At 29.9% G+C, this 27,208-nt stretch overlaps 4 protein-coding genes across 4 annotated transcripts; 1 reads left to right on the top strand and 3 right to left on the bottom strand.

Moving 5' to 3' along the window:
- Positions 1–2,535, bottom strand: LOC148234261 (serine/threonine-protein phosphatase 2A 56 kDa regulatory subunit alpha isoform-like). Its single transcript, XM_088188387.1, has 2 exons — positions 1,942–2,535; positions 1–15 (listed from the first exon to the last, which is right to left on the bottom strand). The coding sequence occupies exons 1-2, from the start codon at positions 2,533–2,535 to the stop codon at positions 1–3; spliced, it is 609 nt and encodes a 202-aa protein (XP_088044513.1).
- A 7,308-nt stretch (positions 2,536–9,843) lies between these two features.
- Positions 9,844–10,737, bottom strand: LOC148234262 (serine/threonine-protein phosphatase 2A 56 kDa regulatory subunit epsilon isoform-like). The gene has a single exon (XM_088188388.1). The coding sequence runs from the start codon at positions 10,735–10,737 to the stop codon at positions 9,844–9,846; it is 894 nt and encodes a 297-aa protein (XP_088044514.1).
- Positions 10,738–22,195: 11,458 nt separating this feature from the next.
- On the top strand, positions 22,196–23,200 carry LOC148234263 (serine/threonine-protein phosphatase 2A regulatory subunit pptr-1-like). The gene has a single exon (XM_088188390.1). It carries the CDS (start codon positions 22,196–22,198, stop codon positions 23,198–23,200), a length of 1,005 nt encoding a protein of 334 aa, XP_088044516.1.
- Positions 23,201–24,024: 824 nt separating this feature from the next.
- Positions 24,025–24,837, bottom strand: LOC148234264 (uncharacterized). The gene is made up of 3 exons (XM_088188300.1): positions 24,763–24,837; positions 24,258–24,600; positions 24,025–24,184 (listed from the first exon to the last, which is right to left on the bottom strand). Exons 2-3 carry the CDS (start codon positions 24,583–24,585, stop codon positions 24,156–24,158), a joined length of 357 nt encoding a protein of 118 aa, XP_088044426.1. The 5' UTR covers positions 24,586–24,600; positions 24,763–24,837; the 3' UTR covers positions 24,025–24,155.
- Positions 24,838–27,208: the final 2,371 nt, after the last annotated feature.

Consider the following 27,208-nt stretch of genomic DNA (forward strand, 5'->3'; position numbering starts at 1 on the left):
TTATTGAATGAGCGCCTAAATTCATCAACCATATTATTAATTGATATTCACGAAAAGTAGACAAACTTTGCTGCCGCCTTTTCAAAATGAACAGGGCAGAAACGTAGAATAGAAAACGATGTATACGTGTCTGAGCTTACAACTGGATTTCAAGCTAAAATGTAATAAACATATTTTGAACCTTCGCTCTAATAGACTTGCTGCCATTGCGATCCTCAAACCAACATTCAATCAAAAGAACGCGCTTACAAAAAATATATATAAAGAATTAATCAGACATCCTACTATATACCATCCCAGTGTGGAACCCCAGTAATACTATTTTTTTTATAAATTACAAATTATCCAAAATATAACCATAAAAATAATATATAATACACCTTATTGGACTTCTCTTAAAAAACTTCATAATAGCTTTTTAATATCAATAATCGAATAACATTGTCATTTTTATACCAAAAAATATTACAAAAATATTTCGCGTGATCAATCGAACCTATTAATCTCATGAATTGGAGACTACAATAAAAACAACCTTAAATTGAAATATATGCACAAAATCTCAAAGCACATATTAAAAACTAAATGAACCCAAATTAGCACTTAATCTATTGTTTTTTTTTCTTTTTTCACTTAAATTGTAAAAGGTTTTTAATTTTTTCCTTAAATTATAAACACTAGCGTTTTATTACATATCCCCGTTATATATTATTTTAGCACTAAAATTTAATGATATATTTTTATAAAAAAAATATGTGGCAGGCAATGACAGTGTTTTATTCTACATATATGAATGTTTGCAAAAACAAAGTATCTGATCTAGTATTTGTAAGTTAACGTTTGAGATGTTTTTAACGGAGATGGAAGAGCTTACGTATCGCGCCTTATCTTTCTCTCAACCTTTCTAACCACGTTTGGATCTCCGGTTTTTGAATCATTATCTCGATCTTATTTCTTCCAACAATTAAAATTAAACAAATCACTGCGTTGTCCTTAACTTTACTTAAGCAATTAAGAAAATTTGAAGCTTTTTTAGTGAATAAACATAAAATATAATTTCAAATAAATAAAAATTTAAAAAATCAGAACATTTAACTTCAGTAACAAGGTAAGGATTGAATTTTTAAAAACAATTCAATATTTATTTTCGATTACCGCGTATAAAGGGTTAAACACATTGATTATAGAGAATTTTAAATACACCCTTAAGATACTTTTTTTAATAATATGAAATTATTTATTATATAAGCACTATGTATAATATAATTAATAATAATATAACAGGCAGACTAATTTTACATTGTGTAATCGTAACAGATATATTTATCTTTTTCAATTTGACGGTTTTAGTTGACTTCTTTAAATAGAATCTGTAATTATGTTTATATAACTCGGTATGCAGATAGTATTCGAACAAATATTTCTCGCCGCTAAATCCTATTTTAAATAAATATATTATTATTATTCTGTTAGCATAAAAAAAAATATTAGAGTTATGTCGGCCTTTTATAAGAGCAGTTATAAGTATAAACACAGTATAAGAACAGAAACTTATTTATTTAAAATAATATTGCTACATCTACAAATTTGATACATGAAATTCGTCACTTAATTGTTATGATTTTCTATTAAAGGCATTATTTCGAGAACCTTATTCTTTACTTCGATATTTCCAATATTGTAATCGATAGACAAACGAAGCTTCAAAATATTTTTCACCCAAAGAAAGCACGTGGAAAAATCCAACCCAAACACCAATTTCTCAACCGCCTCTAGAAACACAAAATGTTGAACTGAATCATACGTTAGCCACCGCTTTGTGATACCTATGACGGTGTGGTTCACTAACCCAGGATACGCGGTCGTATACGTAATAACTAATTTGTCGAGTACGCTTACATATGTTTTTAAATATTTAGTATGAAAAAGCGGCATTATAACTTTGCAATAAAGATCCTGTTCCTTATAACCTAAAGGCGGTTTGAAACTGTCCACCAGCGCTTCGATCAGCTCGAGAACATCTCGAATGTAAGGGAATTCGTTGGTATTGTGTAATGCCGTCAGGAGCAAGTGTCCCAATTGCTTCATGACTTCTTCTCTGACATCCGGACACTTCTTATATACATAGTAGAGCACTTCGCCTATTTCTTCATGCACTTTTATATTGTAGCAATAATACAGTTGCGAGAACTTGGTCACAAAACTTCTGTTGATAAATCTCGACCATAAAGACGGGTCAAAATATTGGTTCTTGAGAAACGCCACCAATAGCTTCAAAATAACCTCGCGAGCCTCCCACTTGCTGGGGTTTGAGAACTGCTGACACTTATCGAGGATGTTGGTAGTGAAAAAAGTCTTGAGTTTGTCGTATATGTCACTTTCGAACGGTTCGTCATATCTCAAAATAATATCAACCGCTCTTCTCATGGTCATCTTCTTTTTTTCGACGTGACTTAGACTTGTGAATAGTCTAAGCAAAATCACAAGGCGGAGTATTGGCAAGTTGAATGAATACAGAGCAATGTCGTTCTCCATGGTGCAGCGATGACCCCGCGACTTCCTCTGATAGCGGTACGAACATTACTAATCGCAAATTTGCATTACCTAATACACTGGGTTTTACTGACCAGTGGTACCAAACCCGCGACTCTCAACGCCCGATAATTTTAACAAATCTTAAAGTTAATTTTATTAAAATAATTTTTACATAAATGAATAATTGATTTAAATAAATAATATATTCGTCATTGCATACCTTTTTATACTTTTGCTTACCTAAAAAGGTATCACTAAAAAGAGACGAAAGAAAACGATATGGAATCTTCTTTTACTTGTTCTAGTATTTTTAACATACATTTACATACACACACATATATATATATACAACATATACACATATGCTCCGATTAAATTTCGAGCCGCCGGTAATGCGTTCTGTTGTTTCGACCAATGAAAAATAAGCATTCAAATATAAAACAAGATGGCTGACAGTACCATGACAACAGTTTTAAATAGTTATTATTTATTAACAAAATTTTGCTACACGACAATAATTTTCACTAATTCGTCATTTGACTGAATATAAATAATTGGATTGCAAATTAAGTAGGTGTTTTATAACTATGAAAATGAAATATATACATATTGTGTTGAGGACTAGAAGAATACATTGATTAAACTAAATAAACAATTATAAAACAATCGAAATTAAATCTTCAAATTTTGAATTCCTGGCGACGGGATCCGAGGCCGAAAAGTGAGTTTTTTCTTTTATAATACATAAACATTATCATTGCTTCCAATTCAATGTATATATTCATTAGATTTGACTGAATATAATAACTCGAATTAAACGTGAACATGTAATAGTATATACTTAGTACGTATGAAGTTTGAGGTTAATGTCGATCGAACCGTATAAATGCTAATAAAACGTATTTTTTTGTATATTGCTATTTGGGGATACTATTTTTTAAGACGATCGCGTGACAATGATTGTGATGCAGTCGGTTATTTTGCTGAAGAAGCTTGGTTACAGCAAAATAAATTAAAACCATTATTGTGGCAAAAAATTTCACCTAGATCGTTCCGTTCCGAGTGATGACTCGCAATATATGTACATATGTGTAGTTTCTTGGATATTGGATGTGATTGCATGCCTGGAATAATCGATAGCCAAAATATCTAAGAGTGGCTTAGTTTTAATTCCTATGTGGCAAAATATGTATGTATACGTAATGGTTTTTATTCAATTTTTGTTCTGTGCCATCATTCCTCTTTAGGAATATCCAAATTCAAGATATTCAGTTACATAAAACTTATGTATTATGTTCTTTATAAAAAAATAATACTTGCTGACAGTGACTTCAACATAAAACGATTCTCTCTTTGTTTATATATAACAATTCTACGTTGTAGATTGTCATCAATTGTTTCATCATTGCTTCTGAAAAATAATTAAAAACAATAAGACTGTTATCAAAAGTTAAGCACTGAACACATTATTACTACTAATATAAAGAACAAAATTGACGGAAATTACTGTAGAGTGTAGAGAATTAAACATGTAGATTGGTATCTCTTCATATTCTTTAAAATTGTCGCAATATGTCATATATTAATTGTTTGATATACGTAAACGTTATCAGATCTATCATTGCTTCTGAAAATTAACTATAAACGATACTATATAGTGGATAAAATGTAACTTTTTGTATACACTAATACGAGATTTTTTATTATTACTAGCATTGTAATATGTTTAATTAACTTTGGTATGTATACCTTTAATTTCCAAATCCCTAATATTTGATCCTAGAAAATCAATAGTAATTTTGTTAGAATAGCCGTGATATATTATTCATATAACCAAAGACTTACTGGCACGCTCATAATTTATAGTATTAATTATATTGTCTATAATTCTAAAAGCTACATCTCATTGAATCATCTTCATTTGCCACTTTGTAAGAAAAACGCCGCGATTATAACATATTTCACTGTTTATTTACTTGCACAGAAATGGGCGCAGCGAGCGCTTGCCAGGTGACAGAAGAACTGTCACATGTACGCAAATTTAAAAGGGAAATCCCAGTTTTGGGCGCACTTTAGAAAGAACTTCGAAATTGATTTTAACGTTTTAAATTGTAAAACACTTATCAAAATATGTATAAAAATCTTAAAATTCTAAAAAAAATCTTTTTTTAAATATGTTTAGTTTATACGGGATTTAAAATATAATATAAATAATGTGGATTTGTATTAGCTTCTCTATACAAAAAAATATGTACTTAAATTTTAAATAACGAATGTTGGCAATTTAAACATTTTCAACAAAAAGGTGCAAAGTTTCAAAATAAGTACTATTCATTACCAACCAACTACTAAACACATAGTGTTGCAAAAATCCCTCTTACTGACGCCTTTGAAAGGAAACTACACAAAATTGTATAACACTAATTTATATATTTTTTAAATTATAAAGTTTCAGAATAAAATTTCAAAATTTATTCTAAATATTTTTTTCAACCTTAAAAATATTTTTTATATTACTATGGATTTTAAATATTTATTCATAATTTACTATAGATTTTAAATATGAAAAAATAGAAGTCAAAAATAAATAAACAATGGTAGACTAACCTTTTTGGAGTATATAAATTAATTTTATTTCGTTTTATATCCACTAGCACCAATGAAAACAAATGTTGAAATTCTCAAAAATGTGACACATTTTCGCCTAATGATTTTTTTTAATGGCATTATCACGCATACAGACGCATCTATCGGAATATTATGAAAACACAACGTCTAAGCATATGTAACATTATGCAATAGAGTTCCTTTATATATATTCGATATTCGAGTAAAAAAACTTTTTTCACATATTTATCTGTCTTTCATGTAAATTTATCTTTATGTACACTATTATTTTGTTGTAAGCTTAATTATAATATAAAAATATTTTTGAACAATGTAGTAGCGTCATTTTACATTTCGTTTAACAAACTCGATAGTAGTAGCGTCATTTTACACTTTGCTTTGTAAAATAACACTACCTCGCGCAATCGTAATTTGAAACTTGCCAGATAACATACTTTGTACGTTATCAAGTATCACAAGTTATTTTTAATGCTGGTCTTATGAAAAAAAATGAATACCTTAAAATCGAATAACGAAATTACCAGTCAACTGTACTTTATTTCGTGAAACAATCATAGCCAGTATCTAATCAAACAAAGGGGTTTTTTTCGATGACTGCGCCGCCTGAAAATGTCAACGTATGCAATACAATTGAAATGTGTATATCGCCAGAAGCTCATTTTCTAGCATTTACAACTAAATAGTTTCATAATTAAAATTGCCGTTATGTTAAATGATTGTTCATTGTTTCTCGAATTATGTTCACGTGCTGCCTCGAAAAGTTGCTAATTCAGCTTTCATTGAAAAACCTCTAAAATTAAACCGGAGGAATGAATAACGTTTTGCCTTGCAATTTTTACAATATTATATTTAACAAATAAAATTTGTATTGCAACATTGCCGTAATTCAAAGCAATCGGTAAAATTAAAATTTGAATAGTAGTTATAAATAAATAATGGGGTTATCCTACATACGATAGACGATTGAAAACAACGTATTTCATTTACTTGAACTAAGAACTACACACAGACTTTAAATAAACAAAGATTATCAGAATATCATGCTGATTAAAAACTAACACAAGAGCAAATTTCAATTGGAAAGATCGAGTCAAGGATATTTAAAGTAAACAAACCTTATGTTTATAGTGAATACGTGTGTCTATATACGCATTCTTGATGGTGCCAAAGAGAGCCGCTAAAATTTGGATTTGCTATTATTTATAATTTTATTGGATTTGCTATTTTTGCTATATGAACGGTACTTATATGAAGAAACTACAGATAAAATAAACGTGTAATTTTACATTTTAGTAGAGTTTTTATCTTTATGGAAATCCATCCAAAATTACACAATATTATTATACTTTCGATAAATCGCATTATATTAATTTGTTCTTAATGCACATTACTGAAGTTGTCCTATACAATGTATGTCAAAGTTCGATTAAACATTAACAAAAAACCATTCAACGCTTACTGCAAGGATCAGGTAAATTTATTTCAAATGTCAAGGAAAATAATATAACTGATTTTTATTAATTATAGAATATTTTTGTACTCTTACTTTCATAATATAATATTTTTTTCAGTTTTCTGGCTAATTTTTGCTTAGCAAGATATTAATAATATCAATATATTCTTAATCTGATAATTATTAATATAGGGTGTCCCAAAATTAGCGAACAAAATTAAATTCAACGAACTCTCTTCGCTGTGCATGGTCATTAGGTTTCAGATGTTGTGTTAATTTAATGGAGACACAGATCTTTTGTGAGTATACGTTGTAAAGAGCTTCTTGAAATTTGCAATTCTTGTCCACGACGCCGAATTGATGTTCCGGATTTTCACCAACACTCTCACGCACTGCTTCGATATTGACATTTAAACGACTTATTTTTGTACGACTAGTGTGTTTAGCGTCTCCAACTGATCCAGTCTCTCTGAATTTTTCAATTAATCTCTTCGCAGTTGAATAACTTAAAATATTTTGTATTAAATTTTCGAATTGCGTCCGCTAAACTTTCATTATTTTTGAGATATTGTTCAATAATGAAAACACGTTGTTGTATCGTGTAATGCTCCATTTTTACTAACACTAAGCTCTCAGCTGTCACTTTTTTTTCATGGTTGCCAATATTTACTTCGCAAATTCAAATCTTGCGTTATTTTTTAAACACCCTTTATTATTAAAATTTAGATTTATTTATACATACAATATACATATATCCGATGTTAAGAAAAATCTTAGCCCCCCCCCCCTTTATTTCACATAAAATATTTTAGGCTGCATTCTAATCGTATTTTCATACATCATATCTTAATTCTCTATTGTTCCTATTTTTCAATCAATTTCCACTCATTTATATCAGCATCAGTATCTTCATTACGACAACCTGCGGCCCGCGGGCCGTAAACGGCCTATTTTGCCTTGTTTCTGCGGCCATACTTGCTGATATGCAGTCCAGTTGCAAAAAAAATAATAAATTTTATACAAATAAAAATATAAAATGCATTTTTTTAAATCACATCCAAATTTCTTTCAAAACACATTGCTCAACTTTGAAACAAATCGAGTTTAAGGATGTTATTTACTCCTCATTTGCTAGCTGGTTAAGTACAGATGCAGACCTAAAAAGTTTTTTGATTTACGTGTAGAAATCGATATTTTTATGACAGAGAATATTTCCAATTCAACATCTTGGTATCTTGCTTAATTTTCTTAATCTTTTTTCATTCGAGTCATCCATTTCGGTAATTTTCATATGTATCGGAAAATGATTTCTAAAAGAGAAAATCAATTGGTGGATTCGACAAAATTCAAATTGTACCAACAATTTTATAGATAATAAATGAAATGTTCGAAATAGATATTCTTAAAATAATATACATTCATAACACTAATTTTACTTTTAATGATTTTATGGAGCTTATCATTTGAACTTTCCTTCCCTTTACTTAAATTCAAGATGCAAATTATTTAGCTTTTTAGTGACGTTTGTTTCAAAAAGGTCCATTGACCAATGCATTATTAAAAGTAAAATATATAAAATAAATCTTTTATAAATTTTCCTTTACGTACCCAACTTATTCCGGTGTGTAAGATAATGTCATTCACGCATCTTTCAATGTCGAGCAGGGTATAAACATCTGATGTGCAAAAGTATTTGCTCGAATACTATTAATTATTTTAATAACCACATCAATGATATGATTAAAGGAGGGGTTTTTAGCATACAGCGCTATAATCGCAGACAACGTGTAGAGACGCAATGATTTTAGTTGTCTATGTTTTAAAAATATTATTAATAACTTTACCCATTGTTTTCTCTTTCATTGGCAAAGGTTTTATATACTAGGTCACTATGACGGTATCTGATTTATTATATATTGAGAACCACTCGGAAGTTTTAAAATCTATGTAATTTCTAATACTTTTTTAGCCGTGTTATTTGTTAATCGTAAAACTTGTATTGCCAAAATCTTTTAAGCGACGAATCCGCAACAGGCAAAAAGCTTTAATTATTTCGCCGTCCGTAAATAGGTTATTTTGAAGGAAATATTAGTATAATTGTCTGGTAAAAATCGATCGCTGAGTATGTAAACTTGTCTTCAAATGATTGATTTTTCTTAAATCACTTTTAATAGGATGACTTTTATTAAATTATATTTAGTTTAGAAATGATGTTCGATGTTATGTTATTTATAACAATGCATTGTAACGAGCGAATTTATTATCTTGATTTTTAATAAAGTTACGTTTCTTTTCAATCTACGATGAATTTCATAATTCGTTATTTTTTATTTGGATTCAGTTTGGTGTATGTATAACAGTTGAAAAACAAACATTATTATGTAATGTATTTGAAGTACATAAAATTCAATACGATCAATAAGTGACAACGCACAACGACGTTGATGAAATGTTGCAAAAATTGTCATCATAATTGTTCAAAAAATAATTACTTAAAAGTTTCATATTGTAAAATGAAAATGACAAAAAACTAATAAATTAATTATAATATTATAACATTCTCGGAGCATATGCAAATGACTTCGCGAGCATAGGGTTGGGAATTTCTGCTTTATGGTATATGTCATCAAAATCAGATATGCGTTGGTGTTCATTTTATTTTATATATCACGTTCTTCTGCAAATGTATACGTCATCGTTTCTTTTGTGAGTAGGTACTCGTGTAAATTTTTAAATAACTTTTTAAAAAAGTAATTAATTTTGTATTGCGAATTTTTACTTTGAATGTTATTTTTATATCAACAATTATACTGGAATCTATTTTAGAAGAAACAAAACATGTACTATATAAAAATAAAACGATCGATGAAGCCAAGTATGAAAGCTAAAATATTATAAATTAATTATATGCAACTTTTATTTTTGTAGACTTCGTAGGTTTATATTTATATAAAAAAAACGTGTTTTATATTATTAAATATGTTAATCTATAACTATAAAATTATTTTCAGATTTGTTTATCTATATTAACCATTATTTTGCAAAGAAGCTACATATCATTATTTTTTTAAATATGTTAGGGTTTAATATGCCGTTTATAAATAAAATTCATTGAATCAAATTAAATCTTCATTATTTATTATCATCAACATTAATAATTATATAATATTATACATAGAAAAAGTAAAACATAATAAACGTGTATAATATGTTGCAGATGATTTCGTTTAAGAATATTGATTTTCAAGATATCCGATTATTTCCTCAGCTTTAGTCTTGATCTTGTTATTTCCGATTCGAGTGGCGATACCCAAACGTGTATATAATGCCGTCATTGGCGGAGCAGCACACAGAGAAAGGTTTATTTTTTTCAATAGCTCGTGAATGGCTTCCAAAAATGAAAAGTGTTGATCTTCATCCATAGTTGGCCAACGTCTGACGATACTCTTGATGGTGTCGGACACCAACGTCGGATGCGCCGTCGTGTACACATCGACAAGTTCGACGAGGTTTTCAGCGTAGTCAGGTAAATGTTTGGTATAAAAAAGAGGAAGTATAATTTTGTTATAGTACCGTGTTTCCTTTCCGCCGAGGTCCAGTTTGAAGTGGTTCACCAACAATATGATATTTTCAAGAAGCTCCGAAATATAGTTGAAGTTTTTGGTGTCGTATAATGCCGTCAGGATCAAGTTGCCTGACTCCTCCATGATGTCATCTCTGAGTGCAGGATACAGTTTGTAGATGTTGTAAAACACGTTGCTTGTTTGATCAATCACATCGTCGTCGTAGCAGTAATACAATTGCGATAATCTTATCAGTAAATCCTTGTTGATGAAGTTCGTCCATAGAGACGCGTTGAAATGCTCGCTCGCAAGAAATGTTACGAACAGATCCAGAAGCTCGTCACGGCACTTCCATCTGAAGGTTTCCGAGTATTGTTGATGCTTCTCGAGGATGTTGAAGGTGAGCATAGTGCCAATTTCGGAATAAATTTGTGGATCGAACGGCCTTTTACGTATCTCGATTAGATTAGCGGCAGCCATTATATAGTCCTCCTTTTCTCCGATAATCGAGCAAGTCCAAGACTTATTTATATAATGTAAAAGGCGAGCGTCTTCCATTTTTTCGTGTCGGAGGCGCTTTTATTTATGCCAATGCGCAACGCAGACGTCCGGCCACGGCGACAGCTCAGACGCACTAGAAAACAATGTCGCGATTTTATAGTTGCTTTGCGACATTGCCACATAAAAAAAAAATCCTGCTCAACGTACACATACACGAAACAATTAAGACTTTAAAAATATAGTGCATTCATTTTCAAATTGGTATGTTTAAATGTATTTATATTCGTGTAAATTTTATTAAAATCTAATTTAGCTTTTTAAAAATATAAAACCGGTAATCGTGTATTTAAAAGTGTTTTCGGCTCGTCTCTTTTATTTAGTGCTATTTTTTTTACAATTTCGATTTCAATTGCTTTTCTATAATTTTTAAAAAATGGATTTTTAATTTTGCCTAAAATTTTTATTGTATCCAAGTGTATATGGGGATTTTTATCAAAAGTATGGTTTGCTAAAGTTAATTTTTCATGAAAACATTTTATCGCGTTTCTATGTTTTATTTTTCTTTGTGAAATCTTACGGTTTTTTGACCAATTATTATTATCTTTTCTGCAATTCATCGAACATATTACAAATATGTCATCTACATATCGCAATCAACCTTATTGTTTAAATTCAATTTTTTTAACAATATGTTTTAAAGGTATAGTTTTTATAAATTTTCCGTTTTTGATCAAATCTAGGGATTCTGGAAAATTTTCAACGTGGATTTTTTTCGTGTATGGTTTCATTTAGAAAAGATGTTTTGTAAATAAGTTTAAATTTTACTTTCTAGATATTAAATGGGGCCGTTACCTATTTTTTTTAGAATCTCTGATATTTTATTTTCATAATAATTTTTGATTAAAATAACTGATGTATTTTCTTTATCAGCTGATAAAATTATAATACCTTCAATTTTTTTTATTTCTAGTAATTTAGATCAGCGTTTCCCAACCTTTTTTGGCTCGCATACCACTTGGTAGTACATCACGCTTAATTGTACCACTTCGTAAAAACGATTGTATTTCGAGAAATTTGTCATTCTATTTGCATTATAAATTTTATAGGGTGACTATATTTCCCATAACTCAATTTATTTAAGTTTAAAATAAATACAAAAAGGTTTTATTTTTTCTGATAGCAATGAGACATTTGAACTTTACATATCACAATGTTTTTTTTTAAATAAAAGGTGCCGAAGCTTATTTCTTGTCGAAATTCAAAACCTAGACATTTAAAGAAGTATTTTTTTTAACAACTATTTTTTATTAAAAAAAAATTATATAAAATTATTTGTATAAAAAAAATCAAATGCGCCGCAGGCATTTTTTCCCGAAAATTACCGATATTTATAGAAAATATATGTATTTAAAATTAATTAAACACGGTAAATGTAAAAATTCTTCTGATGAAAAAGAGACAATTTACACTTTCATTTTTACAAACTTACAGTAGCGCCGCAGGCGAAATTTTTGTTTTAAATATAATAATATTAATGAAATTGTATTTAAAAATATTTTTACTACCGAAATTTTCTATTTATTATCGAAAATAATAGTTATGAAAGTGTTGCTAAAGATTATAATACATTGTTATCAGGTTAAAAGTTTAATTTTTAAACAAATTTTACGAAAATATAAGCACAATAATATAAGCAAAATAAATTTAATGAGATCCTTGTGCTTGTTTCGAAGAACATAATTTTTTAAAATTTGGTTCAATAGATGTGAGATATACCCTTAAATCTACACCTGCGTCCAATTTGTTTCAATACTTATTTTTTAAAAAAAACATGAAGAAAAAGCTCTTTCTACTAATTCCGTACTAGTGAACGGTAATAAGAATTTGAGAGCTTTTTCAGAAAGTTCTTGATATTCTTTATCCATGTATAACCAAAAATTAATTAGATTGTTTCGTTCGAATTGTACTTGTATAGTTTTGTCACTTGATAAGTCTATTAAATTTTCTTTATCTTTTATTGATAACGATGAAGCTTTTTCTAAATTTTCTGCATAGAAGGGGTTTGAAATCCAATTATTATTTTGTTTTCGGGTTTTGTAAAATACTCCATGAAAGACAATTTTAATCCTGTTAAATGAACTATTATATGTTTTCGTAAATCTTGAGACAAGCTAACCTTATTTTAAACCAAAAAAGTATGTAGAGCTTTGAATACTTCCAGTTAATTGTTTTCGATACATTGTTTCCAAAAATCTAATTTCTTAATCATACTTTCAATTTTATCATTAACATTAAAGATCGTCATTGAGCTTTTCTGAAAACTGATTTTTTTTTCTTTTTATGTCCGCCATTACTCATTAATTTTCGCGTATCACCAACTATCCACTCGCGTACCACCAGTGGTACGCGTACCACAGGTTGGGAACCGTTAGAACCGGATAGAAGGTTCTGCAGTTCTAATAATTTCGCTAACGTCTTGTCGAATAATTAATTTTATACAACATTATTGAGTTTGTATATGCTTTTCGTGCTTCTTAGTTGATTGATGAGAAGCTGTTGACATGTTGAGGCGCAGACGATAAACCTTCTATAAAAGTTTATCATGCCCAAGAATCGTGGTAGCTTGTTCATTTTGTTGGGGCGAGAATAATCGGAGATGGCTGAAACCATTTAAGAAGCGGCATGGTACTTGCCTGTGACACGCGGTATCCCAAAAAGTCGACCAATGACAAACAAAGCATAGCGGAGTAACACAAGCAGGGCCAAAGGGCTCGGCCCCTTAGGGGTGAGCATATACACCCTTCCAATGAAGGGGGTGGTGCTCTTACTGGGATGATCCGTGAATTGCAAAGCAATGCAGGTCACCAACGAAAGCACTTGAGAAATGCTACTGAAACTCCATTAATAAATATTTAACACTACTGGGGGTGGGTCCCGCTCATCCGGCCGTCAAAAGCTGGGTGCCCATCCGCAAGGGTTGGACTTGTGGTGAACGCAATGGATGCCGTAGTATTCACTCTGCACTCAATATTCCTGTAGTCGGATGAAGAGTTGTTTCATGTTCTCTTCGTGCTGGTTTTCAGAAGCGATGGGTATATCGTATATTTACAAATATCGTACGAATCGTGTATAGTGCGGCTGTTTTTATCCATAATTTGCTTTTTGGGAATACGCAGAGATCAATCTATCAAGAATTGTGTTTTCATTATCTTATCAGTATCGAAAAGGTGACTGGTGTCATCTGCCAATGACGTACACCCATTTAGTTTTCCTTTGCAGAAAGTTGTCTTATCTCTGAACTTGGTGTGATTCCACCAGAGTCCGGATTCGATGGGTTGGCGTGAGAGTGATTTTTCAGTGTTTTTTTTATTTTCATAATTGCTATCTTTCTTGTTAAAATAAACACTAGAAAATATAATCAAGAACGTTCTGTGTCACACTGCACATCAAAAATAAATAACAGCGATGACGAATTAACGAATGTCCTGGAAAGGAAAAGTAGCGAGACAACGAAGATTCTAATTCTTATCCCGAGCGTACTATAATAAATACATTTCTAAATATCAACGTCTGTTTTAGCTTCTCGTTGTACTCATGCGCGGATGTAGCAAGTTGAAGATAAACCGGTATGTACTTACAATACATATGTATTCATGGGGCGTTACAACTGTCTCATTGTTACCGCCCGATATTATTATTATTACACCAACCCGGTACGTGATGCTCACTTGGGGATATATTTTAGGAAATTTATACAAATTTATTCCTAATAATTTAAAAAATGCCAAAGCTAATTGTATACACATTTTATAAATATAAATGTAATTAAAATAAAATTACATTACATGGCCATTAGGGATTTAAGAATATACATTTTAAATTTATAGATAATTTTAATTGTTTGACTGCAAAATGGATTATTTTATTTTCCCTTTATGTTTCATATTAATTGTCTTATTATCTCCTTATTAATGGCATTAATAAACTTCTTTATAATTGCTATATTTTCTTCGTTAAGATTGTAATTACTACTTAATGAATTACCGTCTTCAAAAACTAATAACAGTTTAAAAAGTCTTAAAGGTCCAAATATTTTTATATTTTCATTTTATCATTAAAATTCATATAACAGCCTGTAGCATTTCTGCTACTTAGTGGTTAAACTAAAAAATTTACTGGGGTTATAATTTCTATAATACTTATTGCGATAAGTACAAAAAAATAATACATTTTACAACGATAATTTGCACCAACCCAAAATCACGACAAGACGGCAAGCAAAACCTGTTTCGGTATGTAATTTTTCGCACTGCAATGCACTTTCCAGGAAACGCTTAAAAGCTATTTTTGTCCGTACTACACGCCACATTCCGAAACAAAGATTTATAAAAAAAGAAAAATTAAATACAGAAACGCTTATTCTGTGCGCAATACATAATTTGGTCATATCAAAAATAAAACAATCTGTAACATTAAAAAAATCTGCACAATTCAATATTTTATTAGATCTATCAACAAACAAATTTTTAATTAAAATAAATATAACAAATCCATTCAAGATATTTATGTAGATTGTTTAACTTAAATACCCAAACTAAGATAGTGAATTTAAACATTGTGTGAATCAAGTTCTTTATTCGTTGTTATTTATATTTCAATATCATACACAACATATATGCTCTGCTCTCGGTAGTGTTACCTATATCATTTTTAATTTTTGATTGCGCAATTTCGCCGATGATAAATATTTTATTGCTTCAACTGTAGTAGAATAAATCGTAATTAGAGAATCTGTTTATAATTGCTCGTCAATCAAAAACGCGGTGTTTTGGATTCAAGTCATCTGCCGTATACGTAAGGAAAAGTATGCATCAAATGAACTATTATATAAATAAGTATTTAGCATTCATTAGCATAATTATTTTGAATGATTTTGTTGTGAATTATGTTTGATTTTACGATTATCGCAGTTTCGCCTCCAGCTCCAATAAGACGATTGTTTTATTATACTTCACAATCAGGAATATTGAATTTTATTAATGCTTTTAAATATTTTCAGAAATTAAAGATATACTAATATGTTTCTATTCTCTCGCAGACCGCTTGCATTATAAGTCAAAAATGTTACGTTGAGAATTTATATTAGTATTATTTGGAAATTAAGCGAGTAGTTATAAATATATAATTTGTTTTCGGGGTGTAAAGAAATAAAAAAAAACTTATTTTTCAGAGGTTAGGATTTTTTGGTAATATTCTACCGGTGATGAAAATATGTTTACAGTCTGGCATAAAAAAGTCCATTGTTTATTGTAGTCGTACAGATAATGCAAGTGGTCATTTCGCTGCGACTGATAAGAGCGTATATCTTAGTCGGAGGCCAAAGAGAGGCTTATCTATTGGGTAATAGCTGATAAGTTTGTAACTCAATATACTAAGTGTATGAATCAATTTGCAGTTTTAAAACAAGTGCGTTAACTTTTTTGCAATATTTTTAAAATCAAAACGCGAAAAATATTGTTTCAGAATGTATACAAATTATAATATAGAAACATGTTCTGATAATGTAAATATCAGAAAAAAGCTTCAAAAGAAAAATAATATTTGATATCCATAAAGCGGTAAATTTTCAGATTGAAAACTTATTTTATACTTCGGGTAATTTTATGTTTTCTAAAGAAAAATATTATAATAAATCAAATAAAAAAACATAATTATTATTAATGTTTTTTTTTCTTTTATAACTGTTATTTTTTTGTAAATCTGAAATTTTAAAACCGTTTTTTTTAATTCTGGTCCTGACATAAACCATTGTATTGAATTCATACCAGTGTCTGCCTTAGCGTACTTTTTAATTAACACGTCTTTCTTATTTAGTTCTGTAAATATATATTTATAATTTTAATGTATTTTATTATTATGTATTGTTTTTTTTCTTTGCGCATGGTGGATTAGCGTAAAGCTTTTGTTTCCTGCAAATGTTTTTAAATTAATAAATAAATAAATAATTGCTAAATATTTTAATATATAATAATTTACCCTCATTTCAACAGACGTAAGATGTATTAAGCATTGCAATATATTTTTCTCAATAACTCTCCAGCTTTTCAATTACACTTTTTTACTATCGTAAAAGTTGTTTTTGTATATATTTATATTAAATGTATTTGATAGCACATATATGTTTGTAGAAACATTTTATCGAAGAAATGAATATAAAAAAGCAATTAATTAAATATGTTTAATTTTAAGATAATCAATAAGCGTCACAAAATAGTTATACTGCAGGTTTCATATAGAAAATATCACGCTTCGTTGCAGAAATGTGATATATTAATGACGCCGATGCTTATTTCGTATGAATTATCTGTTGTTTACTTTTCCGCAAATTTATAATGGTGTTTTGTTTTAGGTTTTGAATTCATTTCGCAAAATGTGATAAGTGAGCGTATTCATTATGCATACATATCATATCTTTAAACGCAGCTACATACACATGTTTGAGAAAATACTTTTTTAAATACTAAATTGGTAACTTTCTAAAATGAACGATGAAAACGGCCGTTATTGGTGGAGCACGGCACCACCCAAGTTGTTATCATGGCTATGGATCCTCCCCTCCATAAACCGCTAAAGTCGCTGCATCGAGACCAAAATATTCAACACACACTTACATACATATCTATAGTAAGTTATAGCTTTCAGTTTTACGTATACAAAATGCGCTTGCCACGTTATATAAACTACGCTTAAGATTTAAATTGCATACTTGTCAAGCTACTAAAATCATTTCCTATAGTCTGATTTATAATATTGTCTCTTATTTTTTGTCACTATCGCGTGAAAATGTTAATTTACTTTTTGACCAACTGATAATAAATAATTATGCGCCTTTTCCCATGTTCTGGTGATAACAAGATTAGCATCGCGTTCGTGCATCTATTGTGCATGCGCATTGATAATGCGTATGTATGCCAAACGTTATCAGTTATATAGCAAGATTTTTGCATGTGTTGCTATTCGAGCTATACAACTCCTATCAAGGGACAAGTGCGATAGTAGCGGCAGGAAAAATATGTAAAGTTCACTATCTCTCGGGTGCGGTACCAGTTTATATACCAGATAAATGGTCTTCAATTAAAAATCATGTCTCAAGCTAGATGTATTATTTTATTGTGTTCGTGATTTATCAACTTTGTATGTGAATCGTGACATATCAAGCTTTGCGTTTATATGTGATTTATCAAGTTTTTATGGAATCATCTGATGTTGCACATTTTTGAATGCCTCCACTAGATACAAGTTTGTTCTATTTTTTTATATTTTATGTTATTGTTGTTATTTTGTCACTTGCAAAATGTGACGCTTTCCATTTCCATTCTATATTCAATACTAATTGAAATACGCAAAGCTGAAATCAAAACATGAACATATGCCCAAACTTTCAAAACGGGTGATAACAATCATATTTTTATCTGAGGACGTGTTAGTGATTTACATTTGTCGCAGAACGTTATAAACTTTTTTTAAAACCCATAAGTAATTTGATGAAGTTAATAATCTAATATGTATGCATATGTATGTATAAAGACGTGCTCGAAATAGAGTGTCGATCGCTATGACATCAAGGAGACACACCTCATCATGTAACATAAACTATCTATTATATAAACAACGCTTATTCATTACATACAAACCAAATACTCGCTAGGGCGCGCACTCAGTAATATTTTGTATAAAATTAATTTATTTAGCACAAGATATTATCATATGAAAAATCTATCATGCGAGATATAACTCAGTTATCACATTATTATGTGTTTAACTAAAAAATATTTTCTTTTTCATTTTATATGATATTAAGTATTTAAAAGCGAGTAAGTACTGTGTGGAATATGAGTCTTGATTTTAGTTTATTTTGTTGAAATAAAATAAGATTTTTTTATTATAACTATCATCTCATTGAAATAGTTAATACATGTATGTAACATAAAATTATGATGCAGTGTAAATATCCGAATCGTGTGTATGCTAATTTTTTTATCATTATCATATTAAGTATGTGTCGTGCTTATTGAATAAATACATATATTATCTTATCTGGGAAGAGATATCTCAATATAATTTGTCATCCGAGATTGAAAAACATAAATGGTTGTTCGTGTCAACAGAAAAGTATTTAATTATCAATCTATTCATTCCTAATAAGGAGCACTGATAAGTTTGTGAATCACTTTAAAGCTGATAGCATGATTCATAATGAATACATAACATACAACGGTTATAACTTTATGAAAAGAATGGCAAATTACTAAATACAAAGAACTTGTTATATATGTCCAAATGAATCGCAATGTTATCTATTTTAATTTGAATGCCAACAGCGATTTTCAATGCGCGATCAGTGTCACTAAAATAATAAAATAAAAAGTTTTTTTAGATGCGATGATTACTCCATTATGGGCCAAACAGCATTTATTATCATGTTACGGTCATCTTAAATCCGTGTAACTTCTTGCGCTTTACACCAAACCATGCGTTGTAAATTAAGGATGGAGCTAAATCTATATTTTTTAATATAGTTTTCATTGCTTGATACTAGAGATTGACTACTACTACTACTCGAGTATTGAGTAGTAAAACCTTAAAATACTCGAGTAGTTTCCAATGTTCCAAAATAGCTATCAATAATTTGAAATCATGCACATATAATAAATAAATATAAAATAAATAAAAATGTAAACTCAATTTACACATTTATTTTAATTTTAAAAACAGATATCTTAAAATTAATAAAGAATTAAATGTCTCATTTTTTATATTTCCTTTGTTTAATTCCCGTTGTTAAGAAAACTCTCTTGGTTGCTGTTGACGTCGGTCTTATTGTTAACAGTGAGTTAAATAACAAATCTTACTTTTTCATCCGCTTCTTAAACGAATCCAATTTCTTGAAATCCTCCTTCAAATTACCTTTTTTACGGCATTTACCCATTGGTTTTTGTACTATTGAAGAAATGGAATTTTGCAACTCTTGTTGTATTGAATCAGACACAATTAATATGCAGTCCTACACATTTATCGACATATATGAAGAATTCAAATCAAGACCCTCCAAAGATATATTCAGGTGTATCTTTTCAATTATTTATTGCACCAAAAGAATTGCAGCGTTCTTGGTTAAATATTTGAAGCTGTCATTTAAAATTAAAACGTTTTATTATTAATGTTATTAATGTTTCATTTCTGCGTTCATTCATACGTTTCTTAACTGAAATAGACAGTTTATTGCTTATCTATTTTTTTCAATTCTTCCAAGTTTTCAAATAAATACTTATATACTATTCAATTCTTTCACAGCAGCTTCATTTGAGACTTTTTTTGCTATTTCTTATTATTTTGTACTATTGATAAGATAAGTCAGGAGGCCACGAAAATTGTTCCTCTGTATTCCCGGGCATAAGCTATCCGGGGCAATCCTTAAAATTGCCGCCCCCCCCTCATACATTTTTTGCAGGGTCATAAAATCACCATTTTTAAAAATAATAAATTGATTATTGTTAAGCTCTTGGTATTCGTAGATTTACATAAATTTCAGTTTATTCAGGGTTAAGAACCACACTAGACGATTCCATCGCGAATATGCCGCCCCCAAGCAAGTGCCGTGTATGTAAAAAATCATTACTTGACAGGCACTTGCTTGGGGGCGGCATATTTTATAAATTGTACATTCAATTAATTAATTGTGAATTATTTTAGATTATTATTTGACAGATCAAGGTACAAATCCATCATTATTATTATTATAAAAAATATACACATGTATTTGTAATTTCTAGTTTCATTTATTTAAGTATAGATTACAAATTATTAAGTATATGTGAAGGGTATGTAGCTTAATTGGGAAGTGAGGCAAAAAAGAACAGTCTATTCCGGATTTTAAAGATTACAGATTTTTAGGATTTTTTAGGATTTTCTTTTAAAAAATGTTTGGGGGTGTGGGCAATTTAAAGGATCGCCCCTGGCAGCACACACTCTAGCATCACCACTGAATGTAATAGATACCAAACTTTACTACGCGTATTAAATAATTACTCGCAATATTAAAAAAATCTTGATTTCATCAAATAATTCAAGAACATTTTTAAATAGTAAAAATATGTTTTTCTTAAAAAAATGTAAAGAAATACTTAAATAATAACAATAATGTTTATTTATATTAATGTATGTTTTTAATGCGATGGATGAACTGTCAGCATAGAGTTTATCAATTTATCATGTTATCGATGAAAAAAGTACTAAAAGTTATTATTGCATTTCACATCGGGGTTGAAATTTTGATTTAATTGCAGCTTATGTATAAAATCCCTTTTCGCAATAATATAATGTTACAAATGAAAATACTACTTGTATAGCTTAGCTTGACAAAGTCTCCCAAAAACTATTTACTTTAATTCAAACACAATTGAACTAGATTTTTGATCTCAATTTTTTGTTTTAATTAAGTATCGCATGGTAATAATATCAGTTGTACATTTTCGTAATGTGCAAAATATGAACAGAGATTTTTTTTTAATTTAAAATTTTCATAGCTTTAATATTATTATGATTTGTTTTCTCGTACTTTTTTTTATTAAATCAGTGAATGTAATTGTGGTCTTTGCTTTGATACATTACAATTGCTCAATTTAAAAAATACTTAAATTAAATAGGTAAGCCCAAATAAATTTATCTCTTTCTTATGATTTTCATCAAGGAAGGGATAAATTTATTTGGGAACGATAAGCGCAATTTCCTATTTAAGTTTAAAAGCTCTTTGAATAAAATCATCCGGCCCGCTATTTATATTTTAGAGTTATTATATGCTTATTAATAAGAATTTTAGCGCTGCGGGTAATCATTTAAAATATTTTATCCAGAAAATCAGTAGCTTTATATTAAATCTTATAAAAGAAAGTTCTTATAATAAAGTTTAACAACGACTATTTACTTTATAATTGTCTTTATAAAAGAGAAAGAACCGACTGATTACTTTTATATATACCTTAACATTTTTTTATCCTATTATTTTTAAAGATAAGATTATCTTCCATTCGCGTACACTTTATTTTCTGTTAATAAAATAATGAAAGGATTCGAAAAATCGATTATTTCAGTGATAGTGAGATTCTAGAATACACTTTTTTATATTCATCATGGTAGAGTCAAACTGGTTTGAACGGTTAAAGTCATTTGTACTGTAAGGTATTCAAACTGGATACCGATAAAATGTTTTTTTTTTAATCCGACTCTTCATAGACACCCCTGATATTAAATAATAATTCATAAAATTATAAATTATCTAATCATAATCCTAATACAATTCGCAAAAAATACGAATAACTTCGTAACACAATTTATAATTTTGCATAGCCCTGACATGCGCCGTATATCGAATGTCAGAATTTAGTGCACGTTCGACCGTCAAGGCGATCGCGCATATTCTCAAATATCGTCTGCCGTAAAAAGTGACGAGTGCGAAATGTGGGCCTTTTTTAAAAGAAGAGATCCATCGGAACCGAGCAGATCTGAAACTCGGTTCCTGAAACGGATCACTCAAGTGGACCTCAGCAACAACGAAGAGTACAAGATTATAAAGTTGCGCAAGGCCACCAGGACGATGGAAAAGCGCACCAAGCCTTTCCACCCCACAATCTACCCCCGGATATGTGAGATGTTAAACCATAACCTGTTCCTGTACTACAATCGGCCCGATGAATACGCAAGAAATTGGGCTTCGCGTGATGATGTGCATTTATTTCTACACGCTCTCCTAAAATTCATCAAAGTAGACGAGATCAGCATGCACTCCTATTTCGAGGAAACTTTCATCGGCAAAATCGTCAACATGTTCTACTGCGACGAAAAGAAACTACGTGAGCTATTAAGCATGACCGTCGTCTTAATCGCCCGTGCTTATCCTGCACAAATTGCTACAGTGCAAAAATATTTCGGTAATATGCTGTTGGAGACAGCTCACGAACTGGACGTTTGGAACGGAATTCCCTACATTCTGAAGGTGCTGACGGATATTATGGACTTTACACCCATGCTGGAATTCAGAGATCAAATTTACTTGAGGGATATTATCCTACCCTTGTATCAATCAGATAATTTGACCTTCTACATTAAGCCGCTCAATGAATTAATCATTACTTACCTAAAACTGGACGAAGGGCTGTCCAGCATCGTGGTCAGTCTGATCGTCAAGTACAAGTTCAAGTGGTCCTCGGTGGAACTCTCCTACTTAGAAGCTCTCGAAGGATTGATACCTCATCTGACACTAACAATTTTTGCACACAAGTTTTTGCTGCAATCGCGAATTTTCAAGTCTACAAAGAGCCGAAACTTACATGTCAAAAATAAAGCCTACGCAATTCTGGGAAGCGAGGCGTTGAATCGCTTGCTAAATAGTGTAAGCCATTCAATGGAAAATTTGCTATCCTATTCTAACAGCGATAGCTCTCCTAGCTCCAGTAATATATAAGCATAAATGCTAGAACATATAACATAACATTTATTCACTTCTTTTTTTCATCGATCATCACAGATTAAATTTATGTAGATATTCATCCGCGAGATTTTCTTAATCTCACGGATAAATATGGTGATCGAGCTAGGCCGTATAAATGTGGCATTAAAAATCTTTAATAATTAGCTTATATAGCTCTGTTTTATATGTATTAAAAAATATTTTTGTATACATTATACCCGCTTTAGCACGTTAAAAAAAATATAGTTTGTAATTAATCAAATAACATTGTATTGATATCTAAATAAACAAACATTAATTTTTACACATTTTTTTATTTGACGAATCCTTTATAATGTAAAAGACCGAAAACTGAAGTCCACTAAAGATTCTATAAGCACAATAGGTGAGTGCGGTTAAATAAATAGTAATAAAAAAGTAAAATATCCATATGACCATACAAACAAACTCGCAGAAGATTTTATTATTAACTACTACTATACTACTTAAACTTTAATTAACTGGTCAATTATTTATATATATATATATATATATATGTATGTTAAATATAATCGCCGTCAGATATTCAAAACAATATTAAGTTTAAACACATAGCTAAAACAAGTGTATGATGAAAAAATATTTAAATTTATAATCATTCGATCAGCGATATACTATTATAAAAAATTGCAGTCAGTGTTAATATATTGTACATATACCTAATGAATTAATTAAAATACAATTGTATAATTAAGTTGTGTATCAATTAGCCCATTTAGAGAAGTAATAATAAATTAGCAAAAAAGTGTGCGTGTGGGATAAAAACTAAAAGCACTAACTTTACTAAAGATTTTTTTATTTAAACATAATATTCTTACATGCTTTGAAAGTAGTAGGTAATATTAGTAATGTATTTAATGTGGCCGCCTTGTAAATTCTTTAATGTGGACCACCCGCCGCCGCGCTGTATTTAATCGACTTCGTTGATTTTATCATCAGCTAAACACAAATAACATTTTGTCAATTAATTCTATTAACATAATTTAGCTTTATATCAAAGTTTACAACTTACATAAGTATTCAGCCAAAATTTCCTTTTTGATCAAAGGAGGATTTTCGCATTTTTCAGCTTCGTCATTAACTGCCGCAGCTCTGCAAACTTGCTCGACGCAAGTCTCCTCAGACATCTCCTTATCGACGGCATGCTCTTCCTTATCGACGGCATGCTCTTCCTTTTCGTCTTCCGCATTTAAAACAACACCCTCGTCCTTTTCATCTTCTTTGGTTCCACCACTACTTGTTTCCATTTCGGCATTTCCTTCTTGGGTTACATATACTATTCTATCTGGATCCGTTAATTCCAGCCAATTAACAATTTCTTCTTCAGTGAATTCGTCCATCTTTGCTGCGGATGGCTAAAATTATAAAACATTATTATAATAAATATATATATATATATATATATATATATATATATATATATATATATATATATATATATATATATATATATATATATATATATATATATATATATAAACCATACGCTGTATGATATAAAAATTTGTTAGACTTACGAAGTAGCGAACAGCACAATGCACCTCCACCGGCTTCGCGGCGACGTATAACCGATTGGAAGCGTATATACATACATATACATATACATATACGTACGTGTAATTCTGTGTTGCCAATATTAAAAAACAATATGATATATTTGCGTGCTTTATATATATATATATATATATATATATATATATATATATATATATATATATATATATATATATATATATATATATATATATATATATATATATATATATATATATTTCTCTTTTACGTAGGGTTATTTTTCTTTTATTGTCGATTGCTTTTCTATATTTTTTTACAATTGGGTTTTTGAATTTCTTAACTTAATGTTCACTGTCCGAGAGTTTATCTGCTCTTTATAAGAAGGCTGCTGTAGAGCTTAGTTGTAAAGGATGATGGAATTAGCGTTTAAATATAATTAAAATATATACTATATTTATGTATATACAAATACAGTTTTCGCAAAAATAATGGGGCACCCCTTAAAATGTTGTGTAACTCCTTACAAGTCCATAGTCTGACTGAAATATTTTATTAGAATTTGTCATTTTTTATTGCTTTTTTTTATTACCTGAGAATGAGTTAATTTTATTTCCTGAGAATGAGTTAATTTTACGTATGTTTCAATTATTATTTCTTATTATTTAATATTGCATTTATAGTTAATAAGAATAAAACAAATTATTGATTCTATTAGTTTTGTTGCTTTGATTTATTTTAGTACTTTTTTTATTAGTATGTTTTATTAATATATTCTAACATTTTTTTATTATTAAATTTTGTTATTTCATTTTCAATATTTATTATATATTATATCGTTTTTGTGGTTTTTTTGATATTATTACAGAGGTTTTTAATGTTTTTTATAAAATTAACATTAAATATTTTCTGTGATGTTTATTAATTAATGATATTATTTGGTATAGAAATCATTAACAAAAATTTAAATTTAAGAAAAATATTATATAATTTTAATGTTTTTTTTTATTTCTTCAGTTATATATGTAAATATATAACAATTATATTTTATGCAAATATACAACTATCGGGAGTACCTAAAAACAGTGAAATATCGACCGCCGTACATGTACGGCGATGCTCCTCAAATGGTTAAAATGGGATTGCAGGTCTTATTGTTCGGTCTCGCCTAAACGAAACTGAACAATAAATACAATAAGACCATCGTTATGTTCAGTTGCGTCGGCGTCAGTTGACCACACGCTGGAGTTTGCCGTAAACAGTGTGCGAGAGGGCAAAACTCCTCTTGAGTTTGAATCCTCAACTCTAGAGGAGTCATGGAAGTAAACTTTCCTTTGGACTACCAATGACGAGTAAAGCATAGCATATCTACGCAAGCTGGCCAAAGGGCTTGGTTCCTTAGGGAACCGAGGGCTAAAGCTGAAACCGAGTACAAACGTCTCTCTGATTTCAGGAGGACTGAGTCGAACATTGAAGAAACGACACGAAATGCAGATGCAAGCAAAGCAAATGCACTGCAAAGGCAATGCAAATGCTATGCAGTTAGTCTAGAGCATAGTTCCTTAACCGGTGGTCCGCGAAGATTTTTATGATCGAATTTTATGCTGTATTTTATGCATTTTTAAATTATATTTTTTGTTACTGACTAGCTAAACATACTTAAATATGGTTATATCAGCATATTGTGTTGCAAAATTAATTGTTTTGAATAAAAAAATCAATTATATAAATATTTATTATTTTATTTTAATGTTGATGGTCCGCAAAACATTTTTTGATTTTTTTGCTGGTCCGTGGATGTAAAAAGGTTAAGAAACTATGGTCTAGAGAACGTTTCTTAACGCGTTCGATAAAAATAGTACTACGGGGGGTGGATCCCGCTCATCCAGCCCTCAAAAGCTATATGCCGCCCATTGGGTTGAGCTCGTTGAGCAAGTACTAGTGGCGGCAGTGGTTGACGCACATGGGTAAATGTAGTAACTCTCTCTATTCAGTTGTGTAGTAACGCAAGTAGAGCCATAGGGCTCGGTCCCTCTTGGGGTCTGAGGGCCAAGGCTACGACTGAAGCATCATAAACACCCTCCGTAAACCTGGGGGGTGGTGCTGTTACAAGGATGAAACGCATTGCATGCAGTGCAATGCGTTTCAAAAATAAATAAAACTTAGAGTGGGCCCATAAACACTGAGATTGGATATCTGATTGGGCGAAAGTCATTTTGTCTGAAAAATCTAACTTTGGGGTAATCTTAAAAAAATATTAATAATATGTTACTTTTTTTTTATTCTTCTAAAGTAATATTTTTTTAAATAATCACAACTTTTAAAACATTTTTTTAATTTTTTGGGACCCTTTATGTAATACATATTTACTGAGCAGTCGGAGATGAATATCTATCTGATTGGGTAATAACCAAAGTTAAATATAGTGGCGGAAGCGTTATAGTCTGTGGT

This window comes from Plectrocnemia conspersa, unplaced genomic scaffold, assembly GCF_051122295.1.
Source record: "Plectrocnemia conspersa isolate PC_06_02 unplaced genomic scaffold, ASM5112229v1 ptg000006l, whole genome shotgun sequence".
Taxonomy (NCBI): Eukaryota; Metazoa; Arthropoda; class Insecta; order Trichoptera; family Polycentropodidae; genus Plectrocnemia; species Plectrocnemia conspersa.